The sequence below is a fragment of the Mercenaria mercenaria genome, chromosome 6, assembly GCF_021730395.1.
Source record: "Mercenaria mercenaria strain notata chromosome 6, MADL_Memer_1, whole genome shotgun sequence".
NCBI classification, from domain to species: Eukaryota; Metazoa; Mollusca; class Bivalvia; order Venerida; family Veneridae; genus Mercenaria; species Mercenaria mercenaria.
The window spans coordinates 19,426,537-19,443,295 of NC_069366.1; the positions used below are offsets into that span (position 1 = coordinate 19,426,537).

A 16,759-nucleotide genomic window follows, 5' to 3' on the forward strand; every position below is an offset into this window, starting at 1 on the left:
TTTCCAACTTTCATCATTTATTTTTTTGTGTCCTTGCATTTCCAAAGCTGTTTCGAGGATGCTGATTTTTCACATAAATTTTTAATTTCAATTTGCAGAATATCCTTATGAAGTACCGGGCGTACTGCTACATAAATTTAATAATACATTTAGACATTAAACACATTGTCTTGACTTTATAATATATATATCACTGTCAGTTTGTAAGTAGATACTTTTTTCATACAATTATGTATCATTATTATCATGGAAATATAACCAGATACTGTTACTTTATGGCGCGTCTTTAATCAACTGGCAATATTGACGTCAGGTCATACATACTACTACATTTAATTTACTCTCTTATGTAATAAGACACAGATGTAGGGGTGTTCCTCCGGTCAAGGAAGTTTACCGAATACCTGTATGTCTGATATCACTATTTCATTAAATAAATTGTTTGCACCGGCGTTCGTAATTATGCCTAGCTACGCCACTGGCAACACGACACGTTTTTTTCCGGCGATATTTTAAAAATCTGCAAAGCAGTTTTCAAAAATAAATCTTACTTTCATTTTTGTACTTTCGGTTTTAGATTTGATTTACTATCATGTTATAATTTTTTATTTTTATATAGATTTTAAATTAGCTATACACAAGAATTATAATTTTTGTGAAATAAGTAACATTATTGACCGTTGAGTTCTACTTTCGATTTGAATTCTAAGAACACGGTTTATCAGCTAATTATAAACACTTGCGCATGTGCGGATACCAGCAGACGATTCAGCCAGATCAATGCGTTAGGACGTATATATTTGTGAGTAATTTAATTCTTTTTGTTATATAAGTTTAGCATTTTATATAAATTATATTAGCAGTACAAAGTACGTGAATTACATTTTCATTTTCAGTAGATCTAGCATCGCTTTCAATTTCAGGAGCCGTGACGAGGTACACAAGTTCTATATTTACATGTATATAAACACCTTAATAGGTAAAATATTGACCGTAGAGGATATTACATAATACTCCAGTCACACATACGGCGCGGATAGTAGACTAGCCACTAGACTGATAATAATATATTTCTACATTTTTCCTTTTTTGACGAATTTAATTTCATAGAGACAAAAGCCAGTCTATTTTAGAGATTTTCACAGAGGAATGATGTTGAAACATAGAATATAGACTGGCTCAGTTCACTACATTTAATCATAAAAATGTAAAAAAGATATATCATAGTCTAGGAGCTAGTTTACGCGGATAGCTACGTCTAGCCACGGATAGAAACGTAGAGCAACTGCATTTGAAGTTCTCCGCGGTACGTAATATAGCGGAGAACATTATGTCTTAACACGGCGAAGCACAAAATCATTGAACCATTTTGTGCACGGGATTTTTCGCGGGTATTTAATAGCGAAGAAATCAGTTCTACGCAAGTTTCTGTACTAGTTACATCTACTTTATTGTGCGACGTAAACAAATTGGATGCAGGCACGGAGCTCATGGTGGAAAATAAAGTGAAAGAAGTTTTAAAAAACGAACAATGAAGTATTGCTGAAGGAAATCGGCGAAATGATGAATAAGGTAAGTGCAACGTCTTCTTCTTCAAATTTAAACGCGTTAGAAACGCCTAAATTCAAGCGCAGAAGCAAAAAGAACAATTTAAATATAATTCAAAAGCAGCTGTAAAATTAGAACAGGCCAGCGGTAGCTTATCGTCGCAGAAAGTTGATGAAGCGAAAGAAAATATTATTGAAGGTAATACATAAACTAAATAATAAATAAAATACATGAATAATTAATAAAATACACATGACTCGGGGTATTTTCGTTTAAAAGCATGTAGTAAAGCGTACTAGGATTTCAAAGTTTAGTTTTGTTTGCTTTGCTCACACTGTCAGTAAGATATGTTTATTATGTTTACAGTAAAATTTTAGTGTGTGTATTGATATATCCGTAAGTATTGACCTGGCACTCATGAATATTCCGTATGTTTCCGTAAATCAGTTTTCGGTGTCCGAACCTAAACAACGATATAACTGTTGAAAAGCCAATCATATACCTTCATATACCTTCATTTATCATGTGCGGTTATAGCTGTGCGGACAAAGCGTTTTGCCACTAACCTCAGGATTGTGAAAATCGAAAGTTACCGAATATGAATGTACGGTACGGGTACGATATGGGGATTAGGAACAACCCAAATGGCGGTCTCCAAAAAGGGAGTAACTCCGAGTTACTCTGCCGAAACATAACAACACTGCTCTACCGGAACGCGCCAGAACGATATCTTCACATTTGGCATTGTTTCGTTCCGTCGTTGTGGCGGGGGCACCAGAACGACAGAACGCCAAGACGACGTTTTTTTAGGGCGCCGTTTATAAGTGTCGTTCTTTCGTTCTGTCGCGTTGCAGTCTTCGTTATATCGTTTTGGCGGGGAACGAAACAACGCCAAAAGAGGAAAACGTCGTTCCTTCGTTATGGCGGGTGCGCCAGAACGAGACAACGCCAAAAGAGGAAAACGTCGTTCTTTCGTTATGGCGGGGGCGCCAGAACGACAGAACGACACTGGCAGAAATCAGCCACCATAGTTATGAGCTTAGATGTATAAAGTCTATTTATAGCAAAATTTAGCCCATTAATATTGGCTACGCTTGAATAGTAACGACTTTAATCCGTCAGAGAAAGGTGTACTGTAAAATCATTTAATTTCGTAGGCATGAAATTTCGTGGTATTGGTAAAAACGGCAATTTCGTGGGGATATAAATTCGTGGATTTCATCTTTTGAATATAAATGAATGGGAATTTAACTTGTTCGTTAGGATTAAATTTCGTTGATTGACTCAACCACGAAATCCACGAAAATTAATCCCCCACGAATATTAATGATTTCACAGTATACAGGTACAAGTTATAATACATGTTTTTAATAGCATGTGTCAATTTTTATGTAATCTGAAAAAAAAAAACGATTTTCTTAAACAGAATAGTTATCAGGTACTTTAGCATTGTAAACAAAATATTAACGTTATTTGATACATTTGTACAGTACATCTAGATTTGTCAGCTTAATATATGTATATAAATTATTTAAGCTTCAGATATGATAAAGAAACGACAGAAGCTGGTACAGTTAGCTGACAGTTCTGAGCTGGGCTGGCGCGTGGTGGCGGAATATGAAACCAACCCGATAGCAAGTGACAGCGATGATGAAAAGAAAATGTATAAGGCTGAGGCGAGAGCTGCGAGGAAGGTGAATTTTGAGAAGTCCAAGATCCGTCGTGGTCGGGCATTTCCTTACAGACGTCAACGACAAGTTCCAGATACTCCGTCGCCGTCTGGCGTAATGCAGCGTAACAGACGTCCAGGTTTATGCTTTACTTGCGGAAAGCCCGGTCACTGGAAGATGGAATGCAATCAAAATAGTAGCAACAGTAACATTAAGTTAAGTAGATCTAATTCATGTATGTTTTGTAAATGTAAAGATTCAAAATTTGATACAAATATTGAAAAACTGTCTGTTGCTGGTAAGAAAACCAGTCAGAATGAAATGTCTGATATACAGCGTAGATCTACAAACGGTACTGTAGATGGCGTTTATGGTTCTTTTGATCAAAGTCTCTCATGTGCAAATACCAGTTTTAATGATACAGGACATAGCAGCACAGATTCTTTAAATATTCATGACACACACTGTGTGCAAAATGTTCATAATATAAACGTTCAAAATTGTGATGTAAATGAGACACCTTTGACTGACAGTCAGAAAGTAGGTGCGAAACCATCGCCAGTTGGTAGGTTAAAGAAGCATGTTTCTGAGTGGAAAAACATATCAGATAATGTATATATAATAGGTATGGTACCGGAAGGTTATAAATTACCATTCAAAGAGATACCTCCTAAAGTTAATCTTAAAAATAATAGATCAGCTCGGGAAAATCCCGAATTTGTTTGTGGTGAAATAAATTCACTTTTGCAGAAAGGCGTTATCTCCGAGGTTAATGAGAAAGCTTACGTAGTTAATTGTAGCTTATAACAAAGAGTCAAAACCCAGGCTAGTTCTGGACTGCAGACACATCAATCCATATTTGCATAAATTTAAGATTAAGTTTGACGACATAAAAGTCGCAGAGCAATTGTTTGATATGTTAAGCTATACATTTACATTTGATTTTAAAATCAGCATACCATCATATTGATATATATGCATCCCATGTTACCTATTTAGGTTTCTGTTGGGTACATGATGGTAAAGAAAAGTACTATGTTTTCAATTCTTTACCGTTTGGTATTGCCACAGCTGGCCATATTTTTACTAAAACCTTACGGGTGATTACCAGATACTGGAGAAATTTAGGTCACAGAGTTGTAATGTTTTTAGATGACGAAATTGGGGGTCATCGTGAATTTATAAAAGCTCTAGAATTAAGTCAGTTTGTGAAAGTTTTATTGTTAAAGTTTGGGTTTATGTTAGCGGAGGAGAAATGCAAATGGTTACAGGCTATGGTTTCATGCTGGTTAGGTCATATTTTAGATTTCGAAAGAAATATGTTGTGTATCTGATGAACGCATACATTCATTAGAATATTCAATAGATTCAGTGCTTTTTCAAATTTATAAAGACAGATTTAGTGTAGTACTAGTCAGGGTATTAGCAGCCATTGTGGGTCAGATTATTTCATTACATAGTGTGTTGGGGAAAGCAGTAAGTCTCAGAACTAAATATTTGTACGGTTGTATTTTAGCAAGGGCTAGCTGGAACTCACCAGTGCAAGTAACAAAACAGGCCATTTTAGAATTACAATACTGGCGAAAGAATGCCAGAAACTTGAATTCTGCAGGCAGATCATTTAAGTAAGTAGAGTATATCGATGCGTACTTATTTTCAGACGCTAGTGCATTTGCATACGGCGGTTACATACAGAAATTCGAACAAAAGGTAGATGTTAAGAAAATGAGCGGTAGTTTAATAAATGGAGTGCTCCCGGAAGTGAGCATTTGCGATGACGTATCAAAGATGGGGTCAAGTCAATAATGCCCTCAGATGCGAGCAGTTGTCAGTTTATGCTCCCAGAAGTGAGCAAGTGTCCTGTTACACTCCAAGAAGTGAATAAGAGTACTTTTACGCTCCCGGAAGAGAGCAGGTGTTCTGTTATGCTCCCGAAAGCGGGCAAGTGTCCTGTTACGCTCCCGGAAGGGAGCAAGTGTTCTGTTATGCACCCGGAAGTAAGCAGTTGCCCTGTTTTGCTCCCGGAAATGAGCAAGTGTTCTGTTCCACTCCCGGAAGTGAGCAAGTGTTCTGTTATGATCCCTGAAATGATCATGTGTCCAGTTTTGCTCCCGGAAATGAGCAGGGTCCTGTTATACTCCCGGAAGTGAGCAAGTGTCCCGTTATGATCCCGGAAGTGAACAAACATACTGTTAAGTCTTCGGATACCAGAATCTTTTCTGATATATTTTCAAATGAAATCAAGGGCAGTAATATACTCCCGAAAGAGAGTATGAGTAGTGTTTTGTTCCCAAAAATGAAATTGGGCAATTGGCAATCGGACTGCTTAGATCTTGATGTGTCAGGATAATGATGGTGCCGTGTATGGCTCTTGGACTGACGAAGAAGCAGGCAAGAGTTCAACCAGGCGTGAGCTTGAAGCTGTCCGTAGAATATTGTTTAGTAATTTAGAGTTATTGAAAAATTCTCAAATCAAAATTTTTTCAGGTAACCAGAACGTTAAATATATTTTACAGGGCGGTAGCCGTGTAGAAGAGTTACATTTTATTTCCATGCATATTAACAACGTTTATGATAAACACAATATAAGCTTCACCACTGAATGGATCCCTAGATCACAAAACGAAAGTGCAGATTATTTGAGCAGATGTTATGATGCAGATAATTGGTTTGTTACAAATGAAATGTTTAGGCATTTAGATAGTAAATGGGGGCCCCATACGGTAGACAGATTTGCTACACATTATAACAACAAATGTTTTCGTTTTAATTCAAAGGGGTGGGTGCCCGGTACAGAGGCAGTTGATAGTTTAAGCCAAATATGGCAAGGTGAGAATAACTGGGCTGTACCACCTCCGTACTTAATCACAAAGTGTTTAAGAAAAATCGAAAGTGAGAGGTCGAACACTACTATTGTTATTCCAGAGTGGTTCTCTGCTCCTTACTGTAACTGGCCGTTCATTGTCAACCTGTACAAACAAAATCACAATAGTTTCATTCAAGATGTTTTTGCATTACCTTGTACAGGAGCAATATCCGCAGGAAAAGGCAGCCGCGGAGTATTTAATAACGAACCATTTTCTTTCAGAATGCTGGCTTTGAGATGTTCGTTCACCTAGCTGTTCAGTGTGTTTTAGTTGTAAGTTAAGTTGTTTTAACACATACATGACATGTATAAATATTTTGCAGGTTCTGGTTTAAGACATACTTTAAAACGAAAGTTTGAGGAAGCTGGTGTAAATATTGACAATAGTGATTCAGTAGTGATTCAGTAGTAGATAGATATCTGCTAGAGCTGATGGAACAGTGACGAAATATTCTAGTCAGATTAAATACTTTGAAAACTTTTGTAAAATGAAAGGCTTCCAGTCACGCCCAGCAAATTCTATACATGTGGCTATGTACTTATCAAGCCTAATAGGTTTGGGAAAGTTGGACAGCGTGATATCTTCAGCGTTCTATGCGATCAAATGGTTACATGACATTAACGATTTCGATGATCCTACAAAGTCTTCGACAGTGACTAAAATGCTAGAATGCAGCAAACGTTTAAATTCGAATTCGTGCAGAAGAAGGATGTCATTAATTCTGAACATTTAGTGCGATTGTGTGATATTTATCCAGGCACTACAGACGTTATAACTTTGAGAGATTTAGCTATGATATTAATCGGTAATTCAGGATTTTTGAAATATAATGAAATTAGTGAACTCAAATGCAATGATGTTGAGTTTAAACCCGATTATATTGTATTACACATTAGAAAGAGCAAAACAGACATATATAGGTCAGGTAGACAGGTATTAATAGCAAAAGGTTCTACTTCGGCTTGTCCAGTTGCCATGTTGCAAAGATATATTAAGCATTCAGGTCTGTCTTTGGGTTCCGATTCATACTTATTCAAACCAGCATGTAGATCAAGTTCAGAACGCTTTTTGTTAAAGTCAAACAAGAAACTTAGTTACACTCGTGCTAAGGAATGCATATTGATCAAACTTAAACTTGTCGCTCCTGATTTGAATTTAGGTCTTCATTCACTTAGAGCAAGCGGTACGACCGTTGCAGCAAACTCTAAAGGTGTTTCAGATCGCTGTCTTAAGAGACACGGTCGATGGAAAACTGATACAGCCAAAGATGGCCATATAGAAGATTCTCTAGATAAAAAGTTATTCATAACTAAACAGTTACACTTGTAAAATTTAAGTAATCGAGATATTCGATTGTATAAGTGTACAGATATTAGAAATTTGAATAGCATAAATACACCAAACATTTGTTTCGTTCTATAAAGTGTACATCTTGCCATTGCAATAGGTGTTTGTTATTTTGTGGGTAGTCTTGTTAAGACTTGAAGTTCTCCGCGGTACGTAGTATAGCGGAGAACATATATCTTAACACGGCGAAGCACAAAATCATTGAACCATTTTGTGCACGGGATTTTTCGCGGGTATTTGGTAGCGAAGAAATCAGTTCTACGCAAGTTTCTGTACTAGTTACATCTACTTTATGCTATTCAAATTCACACATTGTTGTACTTGCGTATAAATAAGGCCGAAAAAGATGTAAATACGCTCATTATATCAAGTAAAAATGAAACAATAATCTTTTAAAAGATATGAACATGCTTCTGAACAGATTCCGTAGTTTCAGTATTCTGAGAAATAATCTGAGGAGTTGAAAAACTCCGTGCATGTTACGGATCCACGTTTCCTCCACAGGGGGTTTTTCGTGTACGGCCAGTATTTCTTTGACGAATGTAGCTTTAACTCTGCTAAAGCATGTTGTGATGGGAGACTGATATTGTAGAGCTTTAACAAACATGTACTACGGTTAGTTTCCGATATATACATGTACCTTATGTCCTCCGTGTATTATACACTTTAAGCTGTTTGTAAGGAGGTGATACATGAAATTATAAATAACTTATTTATTCAACCATTATGCATCAAATACAATTGCATTTGTTTATATTGTGAGATCAATATACATGTTTGTTCAAATATACATGTTGGAAATTGTTATGGGTTGTCTCCCCTCTCACTTGTCGCACAATAAAGTGTATATCTTGCCATTGCAATAGGTGTTTGTTATTTTGTGGGTAGTCTTGTTAAGACCTAATGTCGACCCCCTTCTTATATCGACCCCTCTCGAGTTCTCTTTCATATTTGCATATTTTGTCACATGTAGTAAAATAGATTGTGAGGCAGTTTATGACGTCACCATACCTCTTCGCGGAATTTGTTTATTGGCCAAGTTTTGCTGCCAGGAGAAATCTGAAAAAAAAATGGTCGAAAATTATTGTCGCAAATACGGAGGGTGTGAAATTTTTGACAATCTCATGTATCATTATTATCTGTTTCTGAAGTTATTTTATGAAAAGTTATTCCAAAAAAAAGAAAGTAGATTTAATTAACAGTAACAGCAGGATCGATAATACGTTACGCTCTTTATACATTGTATCATTTATCGACCCCCAACTGTATTTCAAGTTTCATAACATGTTTGATTACATTTACATGCTGATAACGCATTATAAGCTATGACAATGTACATACAAATATATAGATATACAGTAAATGTCAGTCTGTGAACCTTGCAGTCGAAAAAATCTGTATGATGACACAGGCCAAACTGAAGGCCCGAGGGATTCTGCAGATGATGTAAATTCGGTCCCTTGCACTTTTTAAATGTTAACATGATTGTATGATTGAAATCGATACACACAACCTTCATAAATATACCCCTAATGAAATATCTACGCCTTTTTTACTTTTTTAAAGCAACTTAGAAAATTTTGCTTTCCACTCCGCCCCATCTCGATCAAAGTTTGAAAACACAAGAATTTGAATTTACCAACATCAATTTTAGCAACTAAGATAAGATTAAACCAAAACATAGTTCATGAGATCTACAAATAAATTGAAAAATATAATAAGGTGGATGAAAAGCATCTATTATCGACCCTTTTAGCTGTAATATAATGTGCTTTGTAAATTTGTCATCCAATTTTCCGCCAAATAGTACCATTTGAAAGAACGTTTTTAATTGGTCATCTTCAGTACTTCCAGTAACTGTATAAGAAAATATAGCCAATGAAAATCTTTGCATCATTTATCGACCCCCAATTAATTTTAATTTTTAAAATGTCAAGCTAAAGAACTTTATTTTGCGACAAACAGATAAAATGTCGTTACAATACAATTCAGAATACACACAGATAATATTTCATTCTTATACCGATATTGTGACCGGACATTGTCCGGAGTCCGTCGTCCATCGTCGTCCGTCGTCAGCATTGCGTTGATAACACTCTAGAGACCACAGTTCTGACCCAATCCTTATGAAACTTTGTCAGAATATTTGTCTTGATGATCTCTAGGTCAAGTTTGAAACTGGGTCGTATGGGTTTAAAAACTAGGTCAGTAGGCCAGATCAAAGGAAAATCTTGTTTACACTCTAGAGGCCATATTTATAACCTTATCTTCTTGAAACTTTGTCTGAGTATGTTTATCTTGATAATCTTTAGGTAGAGTTAGAATCTGGGTTATGTGGGGTCAAAAACTAGGTCACCTGGTCGGATCAAAGGAAAAGCTTGTTAACACTCTAGAGGCCACATTTATAATTCTACCTGTATGAAACTTGGTCAGAATATTTGCCTTGATGATCTTTAAGTCAGTTTTGAATTTGGGTCATGAGTGATCAAAATCTAGGTCACTAGGCCAGATCAAAGGAAAATTTTGTTAACACTCTAGAGACCATATTTATTTTGAAACTCATGAGAACCGGTCAGAATGTTTGTGTAGATGACATAAAGGCCACATTTATGACCCTTCATGAAACCTGGTCAAAATGTTTATCTTGATAGTCTTTAGGCCAAGTTTGAATCTGGGTCATGTGGGGTTAAAAACTAGGTCACTAGGCCAAAGGAAAATCTTGTTAACACTCTAGAGACCACATTCTATGTTTGAAACTGGGTCGTATGGGTTCAAAAACTAGGTCAGTAGGCCAGATCAAAGGAAAATCTTGTTTACACTCTAGAGGCCATATTTATAACCTTATCTTCTTGAAACTTTGTCTGAGTATGTTTATCTTGATAATCTTTAGGCAGAGTTAGAATCTGGGTTATGTGGGGTCAAAAACTAGGTCACCTGGTCGGATCAAAGGAAAAGCTTGTTAACACTCTAGAGGCCACATTTATAATTCTACCTGTACGAAACTTGGTCAGAATATTTGCCTTGATGATCTTTAAGTCAGTTTTGAATTTGGGTCATGAGTGATTAAAATCTAGGTCACTAGGCCAGATCAAAGGAAAATTTTGTTAACACTCTAGAGACCATATTTATTTTGAAACTCATGAGAACCGGTCAGAATGTTTGTGTAGATGACATAAAGGCCACATTTATGACCCTTCATGAAACCTGGTCAAAATGTTTATCTTGATAGTCTTTAGGCCAAGTTTGAATCTGGGTCATGTGGGGTTAAAAACTAGGTCACTAGGCCAGATCAAAGGAAAATCTTGTTAACACTCTAGAGACCACATTCTATGTTTGAAACTCATGAGAATTGGTCAGAATATTTGTCTTGACAAAATCTAGGTAAAATTCGAATATGGGTCATTTTGGGTCAAAAACTAGGTCACCCGGTCAAATCAAAGAAAAACTGTGTAACGGAGGCTATATTTTTCAATGGATATTCGTGGGTTACGTGGGTTCAAAAACTAGGTCACCAGGTCAAATCAAACAAAAAGCTTGTTTACACACTATGGGCCACAATTTTTATTTAATCTTCATAGAACTTGTTCAGAATGTTTGTTATCGTGAAGTATTTTATGATTTCGATCTGGGTTATGTAAGTTCAAAAACTAGGTCACTTGGTAAAATCAAAGGAAAAGCATGTTTACACTCTAGAGGCCACGTTTTTGCTCCAATCTTCTCGTAACTTTGTCAGAATGTTTGATTTTATAATATCATGGAAGGGTTATAATCTGGGTCATGTTGGATTAAAAACTAAGTCACTAGGTCAAATCAAAGAAAATGCTTGTTTGCACTCAAGCCACATTTTTGGTCCACTCTTAATGAAAATTGGTCAGAATATTTGTCTCCATGAAATTTGGGACGGGTTAAAAATTGGGTGCGATTAGGTAAAGGTAAAAACTAGGTCACTAGGCCAAATAGAAGAAAAATCTTGCTTTCACTCTAGAGGCCACATGTTTACTCCAATCGTCATGAAACTTGGTCAGAATGTTTATCTGCTTCAAGACTCGGACGAGTTTGAAACTGGGTCATGTGGTTTCAAAAACTTGGTCACTAGGACAAACATGTTTACACTGTTATGGTGCATTACTCTGGTGAGCGACCTAGGGCCATCTTGGCCCTCTTGTTAATGAAGTGTAAAGAAATGGGAGAACTTTTCCGGGTATTTCATGAAAGCTTTGAAAGAGGCTGTGCCTTCACAGGTTGTGACAAGACATGGGCTTTCTGTGCTCGAGGCAAAAATCTGTTTGGGAAACTTTGACTAGTTTCTTTGATTTCCCAGCATCATTCTCAGCTGATGTCACTGAGGCGTACAATCATCTGTTCACACAAAGAGTAGGGCTATAGTGTGCATTCCTGCATCGTCTGCACACTAAAAAGGTTGCCTATCAGGTCGTACATCTATCCCTTTCCTAGATTCCAAGTCAATATAAATAAGGCTGACCAGAGGCATCTTTAATAAATTGGAACCTTTCTGGTAGTTTTTGCCTCAAGCACCAGTTTCTTGCCAATATCCCCTCAAGTACATGTGCATCCTAGCTAAAAAAGTCAAGGAAGATATAATTTGTCAAAAGTGCTGAAATGCTCTGCACTGCCTTATGCAAGTTAACTAATGTTGTTTACCATCTCATGCTTGTGTGTACTGACACGTGTATCTGACATGTACCTTATTTCAGATTCCAGCTCTCCGTGCTGAGTAATGGACGGATCCAAGACTGTCAATCATTAATGTGGACATAAAACAGACTGTCCAATCGGGACTGTCAAATACGACAGACCTAGTTTACACAAGAGACCACGTGCATTTTGTTTGTGATACCGCTTGTGGGCACTTGACTTTGGTATAAACAAAATAGTAATAGAGAGAGGAGTTAGATGAAATTTATTGACAAAAAGTGGAACTGTCCATATATTTCACAGAATAGTTACTAAGTGTTGCCCGTGAAAACAACATTTTCAGCCTTACTCTTCTTTGTTACACAATTAGCAGTACATAATCAATAATTATATGATCAATTTATTATGCAGATGTTGTGGCAGCGGACGTTGTTTCATTTGATCCTACTGGCCTGTCGCTATAATCTATTCTTGCGTTTCTAAGTCCTAAACCGAAAGGGGCAATTGTCGTATTTGGTGTCATAGGAACCATAAAGGACCATCTTATTCTCCAAATTACCTACCATCTATAAACAAGGTTTCATGAAGAAGTGTGTATAATTTGTAATTTTGAAGTTATTGAAGAATCCACAATTTGCGAATGATAAACGGACACACGGCTGAAAAGATATACAAATGAATAAAATAATAACAAGCATGTTTTCAATTTTTCCTTCTGTCTATGTACAATTTTTAAAGTGACAATCTCTCTTAGTTTTGAAGAAATTGCAGGATGACACTCTCTTTGTCATATTCGTGGACTATTTGTTGCCATAGCAACAACATTTGTTGGCACATGAATTTAAATTACGCTGGCATCCTCCACACTGCTATCTATCCATGTTTGATGTAAAAATCTGTTGTACTTTTAAAGTTGCCGCAGTATCCCACTTCGCATGGCTGACAGATTGACTGGCATACGGGGGTAACCCATAAGCCCCTTCCGGCTAAACACTGGTGGGGTATTACCAATAATGTTTCAATATGCTGTCAAGGAGGAAATACAAGTAATATAACATAATTACATAATATTATATTAAAACAAAACAAATACTTTTAAAATATGAACAAATGACAAAGTTTTCGTAATGATGATATTAAACGGACTTTTAATGGCTATTTTTTAGCTGTTACCATGGAAACAGAAAGAAATTAACAGCATTTAAAGGTTATTCTTTGCTTTTTATTTAAATTAAAGATTTATTATATCATATACATTTATATTTTGGTGCATTTTGGAGATGAATGTAAACTGAATATTTACCTATGAGATACTAATAAAATGTCATTATATTTACATTCATCCCCAAAATGCACCAAAATATAAATGTTTATGATATAATAAATCTTTAATTTAAATGTAGAATTTATATATGTCTTCAGCTGTTCAGGGGTTGATAAATATTTTTCTTCTTTAATTTTTTGCTTGGTTAGAGGTTACGTATAACCTCAGAATGGGCACTGTTTGACTTAGCATGCATACTGGTACTGATCATGATAAACCCGGACAGAAAATGAGGTTTTTTTACCTGTCACTTTTTATTTCTGCAAATTGTAATCAATGGTCGGTATCAAAATAAAGCCTAACATTTTCTGAAAACTTTATTTAATTCAAATTTATACTTTTAATAGTAAGCAATCTCTCACAGAGTGAGGCCGTGAAAGGGGTTTGTAAAACGGGGACTGTACGAACGTTGACTGATGATACATTCGAACACTTTCTCATTTACAAACTTTTCATCGTAGAATTATATTGAAACTTTCCCTAAGAAGCTGCAACAGTCATTCCTGATCAAATAATGAAAAGTGACCCAATGTCAGGCCTTCATGTGTCGACAAATGAGCATCATCAAAAAACGCCCTCTTCCCCAGTAATTTTCGATAAATATTTTTATATAGCAAAATGTAAGTCATTTATTTATACAGAGTATTTACCAATTTTGTTTTTGTTTACACCAGTTGGTGTTGTAAGTGGAACTATTAGACGGTGTGTTCAATTTTATAAATAACTGATTGCAATCAAATATTTCCAAGGTGGTCGACTTTATCATCAGTCCGGGTTTATCATCAGTACCAGTATAGAATCTAGACAGAAAATCCCAGTTTGACTGGGCATTTTTGGTCTTGATATCATAGCAACTTCCGATGAAATTTTCACTGCTGCCGATGCTTTACATGCTATAGATTTAAATACCGATTGTGATATTTTAAAAAATTGGAATATAGCTGAAGATTATGTCACTGTACGAACTTGGTCACATAATTAGGGAAGAATATGTGTTAGGCAGACGGTAAGCTCTATCGGTAGAGCACTCGCCCATGTAAGCGTGGGGTCCTGGCTTCGAGCCCCGGGCTGACTGAACATTTTTCTCACCCTGTGACATTTTGCACCCAATGTGGGACTGTTTGCTTTGTCAGTCTTACCACCCTTGCAGTATTATGTACCATGGTCTCCGGAATTCGAGGACAAATTTCCAGTTGTGGGGGGTGTATTCACATAAGGGACGAATATTGTGTCAGGCCGCCGATTAGCCAAGTTGGTAGAGCAAACGCCCTGTAAGCAAGGGGTCTCTGGTTTGAGCACCGGACTGACTGCACATTTTTCTTACCTTGTGACAATAAGATAGAAAAGATAAATTTTATTTTGAGTCGGCAAGACAAGTAACAATTCATATCTTTATAAGACATCACCGTACATTAGAGGTTCTAACTGACCAATCAGAGAGCTGCATTTTCGAGTACCTGCCAGTTTCCACTTTGGTATAACAAAGTATATAATTTACAATGAACATATAGTGACTTTAGAAATAAATATCACACTATTTAAAAAATCAAATTAGATCTAAGATTTTTCACTGCATATGCCCCAGATGATGCTACAAACAACAAAACTCTGAAGTTTCATTTAAATATTATATGGATTTAATACCTTTATTTTAGTTTAAAGTTTGAGATTTTTTCACAGGGAGTCTATGATAAAGTCCGAGTAAAATGTAATCATTACCCAAGTGAAATTAGCAGGGTTGGCAAAAACCTGGGTTTTAAGCATATTGCCCAGTCCAGTGGGTAATACTGGGAAAACCCGGGTTTTACTGGGCAATATAATATTTCAGTTGACATACTTCAATATACATATTTCAACACTTTAGTTGACATACAACCCATATTGTGATAGCAGTGACACCTGCATGCCTAATGCTATAAAAATCTATTGAATAGACATTATTATGATGATAATTGAGCATTTATTGAACAAGATTAGGGGATTAAAGTGTGAACAACTTAAATCTGCCCATTTTACTCTTGAAAATCAACTTTCCAATTTAGGTCACATTGTCATTTCTATCCTATTACCATGAAACTGAGAATGATTAAAAAAGATTGCAAAATGTGAAGACTGTGACAGTGTAGTTAGTACCAAAATTGAGACTGAAAGCTCATAGACTTTGTGCAGTGTGTTGGTTTTAGATCACCCTTAGACCACTCTGTAGGGTACTGTAGCCAAAAACCTTCTAGATATGCTGGCATCGGCTGTGTCAGCAGAAAGGGTGTTTTCAAAATTTGGAATTATTCAGACAAACTCAGAAATACTGACTTGGGATTAAAAAGACTACAAAACTTGTGTTCATTTACAGAATGTTTTGTGATAAAGAAGAACTAGACTACCATATGTTAAGCAAATTTAAATCTATAGTTGTGACCTAGAGAGATTGTTCAATATGTGATGGGTGGCAGTGTGTAGATTATAATACGTCAATTTCAAAGTAATACCGTACTGTGTCCTTTATAAATTCATAGATCTGTAACTATAAATGTTGAAGGGTGTTTACTTTAAAAATTCACATGGAAAATATTTTGTTGGGTAAATAAATGATAATTTTGTTAATGAAACTGTTGTTGTTTACCTATCACTTCACCAATGGTTTCAAAGTAAGTAAAACTTAATGTAAGAATTAGCTCACATTTTATAACATAGAAACTCAACTTTTGGTAAGAAAAATAGAAAAAACTTTTTATTGCCCAGTATTGCCAACTTCATTCATTTTTAGGAGTATTGCCCAACCCGGGTTTTCCCAGGCGGGTTTACCCACCCTGGGCTGGTAGTCACCAACCCTGGAAATTAGTATCATTCCGCAATCATGGCAATGTTTTGGACATGTTAAAATTATGAATACAACATAAGCATTCCAGGAAATGAGGGAAGCATACCCTACAGTACCTTGAAATTTAGAGAGAAAGAATTGCACCAGAGGCCACCATTTCATGTATGATTATGACACAGTATAATTATATCAAAAACTTTCAGGGAGGAGACTCCACTCTTACCCCAAATATAGACAGAGGCCCCCCTCCCATACCAGGTATCTCCTCTTGACGCTATGCACCTCGCTGGTGACAATCAAATATTTCTAGATCCGGACCTCACAGGTTAAACGCTGTACACCTATTCTACTGTATTCTTCAGGAGGTTTTAAGTATTGCACCATTTGGTATATATATATATTATTAATAAAGCACATCAAACATTTTTCTATTCATTATAAATTCTCATTTATTTACGGATTTGCCAAGCAAGCAGCAGAGGGAGTAGAACAGACCTCTTTTCTCAACTGCAGTGGCTTGGCATTGGAT

The 16,759-nt window shown here is 36.2% G+C and overlaps 1 protein-coding gene across 2 annotated transcripts; it reads left to right on the forward strand.

Annotated features, from left to right (window-relative positions):
* The first annotated feature begins 812 nt into the window (after positions 1-812).
* On the forward strand, positions 813-8,923 carry LOC128557630 (uncharacterized). Of its 2 annotated transcripts, none has more exons than XM_053545305.1 (2): positions 813-1,746; positions 3,085-8,923. In XM_053545305.1, the coding sequence occupies exon 2, from the start codon at positions 3,093-3,095 to the stop codon at positions 4,023-4,025; it is 933 nt and encodes a 310-aa protein (XP_053401280.1). In that variant the 5' UTR covers positions 813-1,746; positions 3,085-3,092; the 3' UTR covers positions 4,026-8,923. The 2 variants fall into 2 exon arrangements, with proteins under 2 accessions (XP_053401280.1, XP_053401281.1); XM_053545306.1 differs by having other exon boundaries at positions 813-1,572.
* Positions 8,924-16,759: the final 7,836 nt, after the last annotated feature.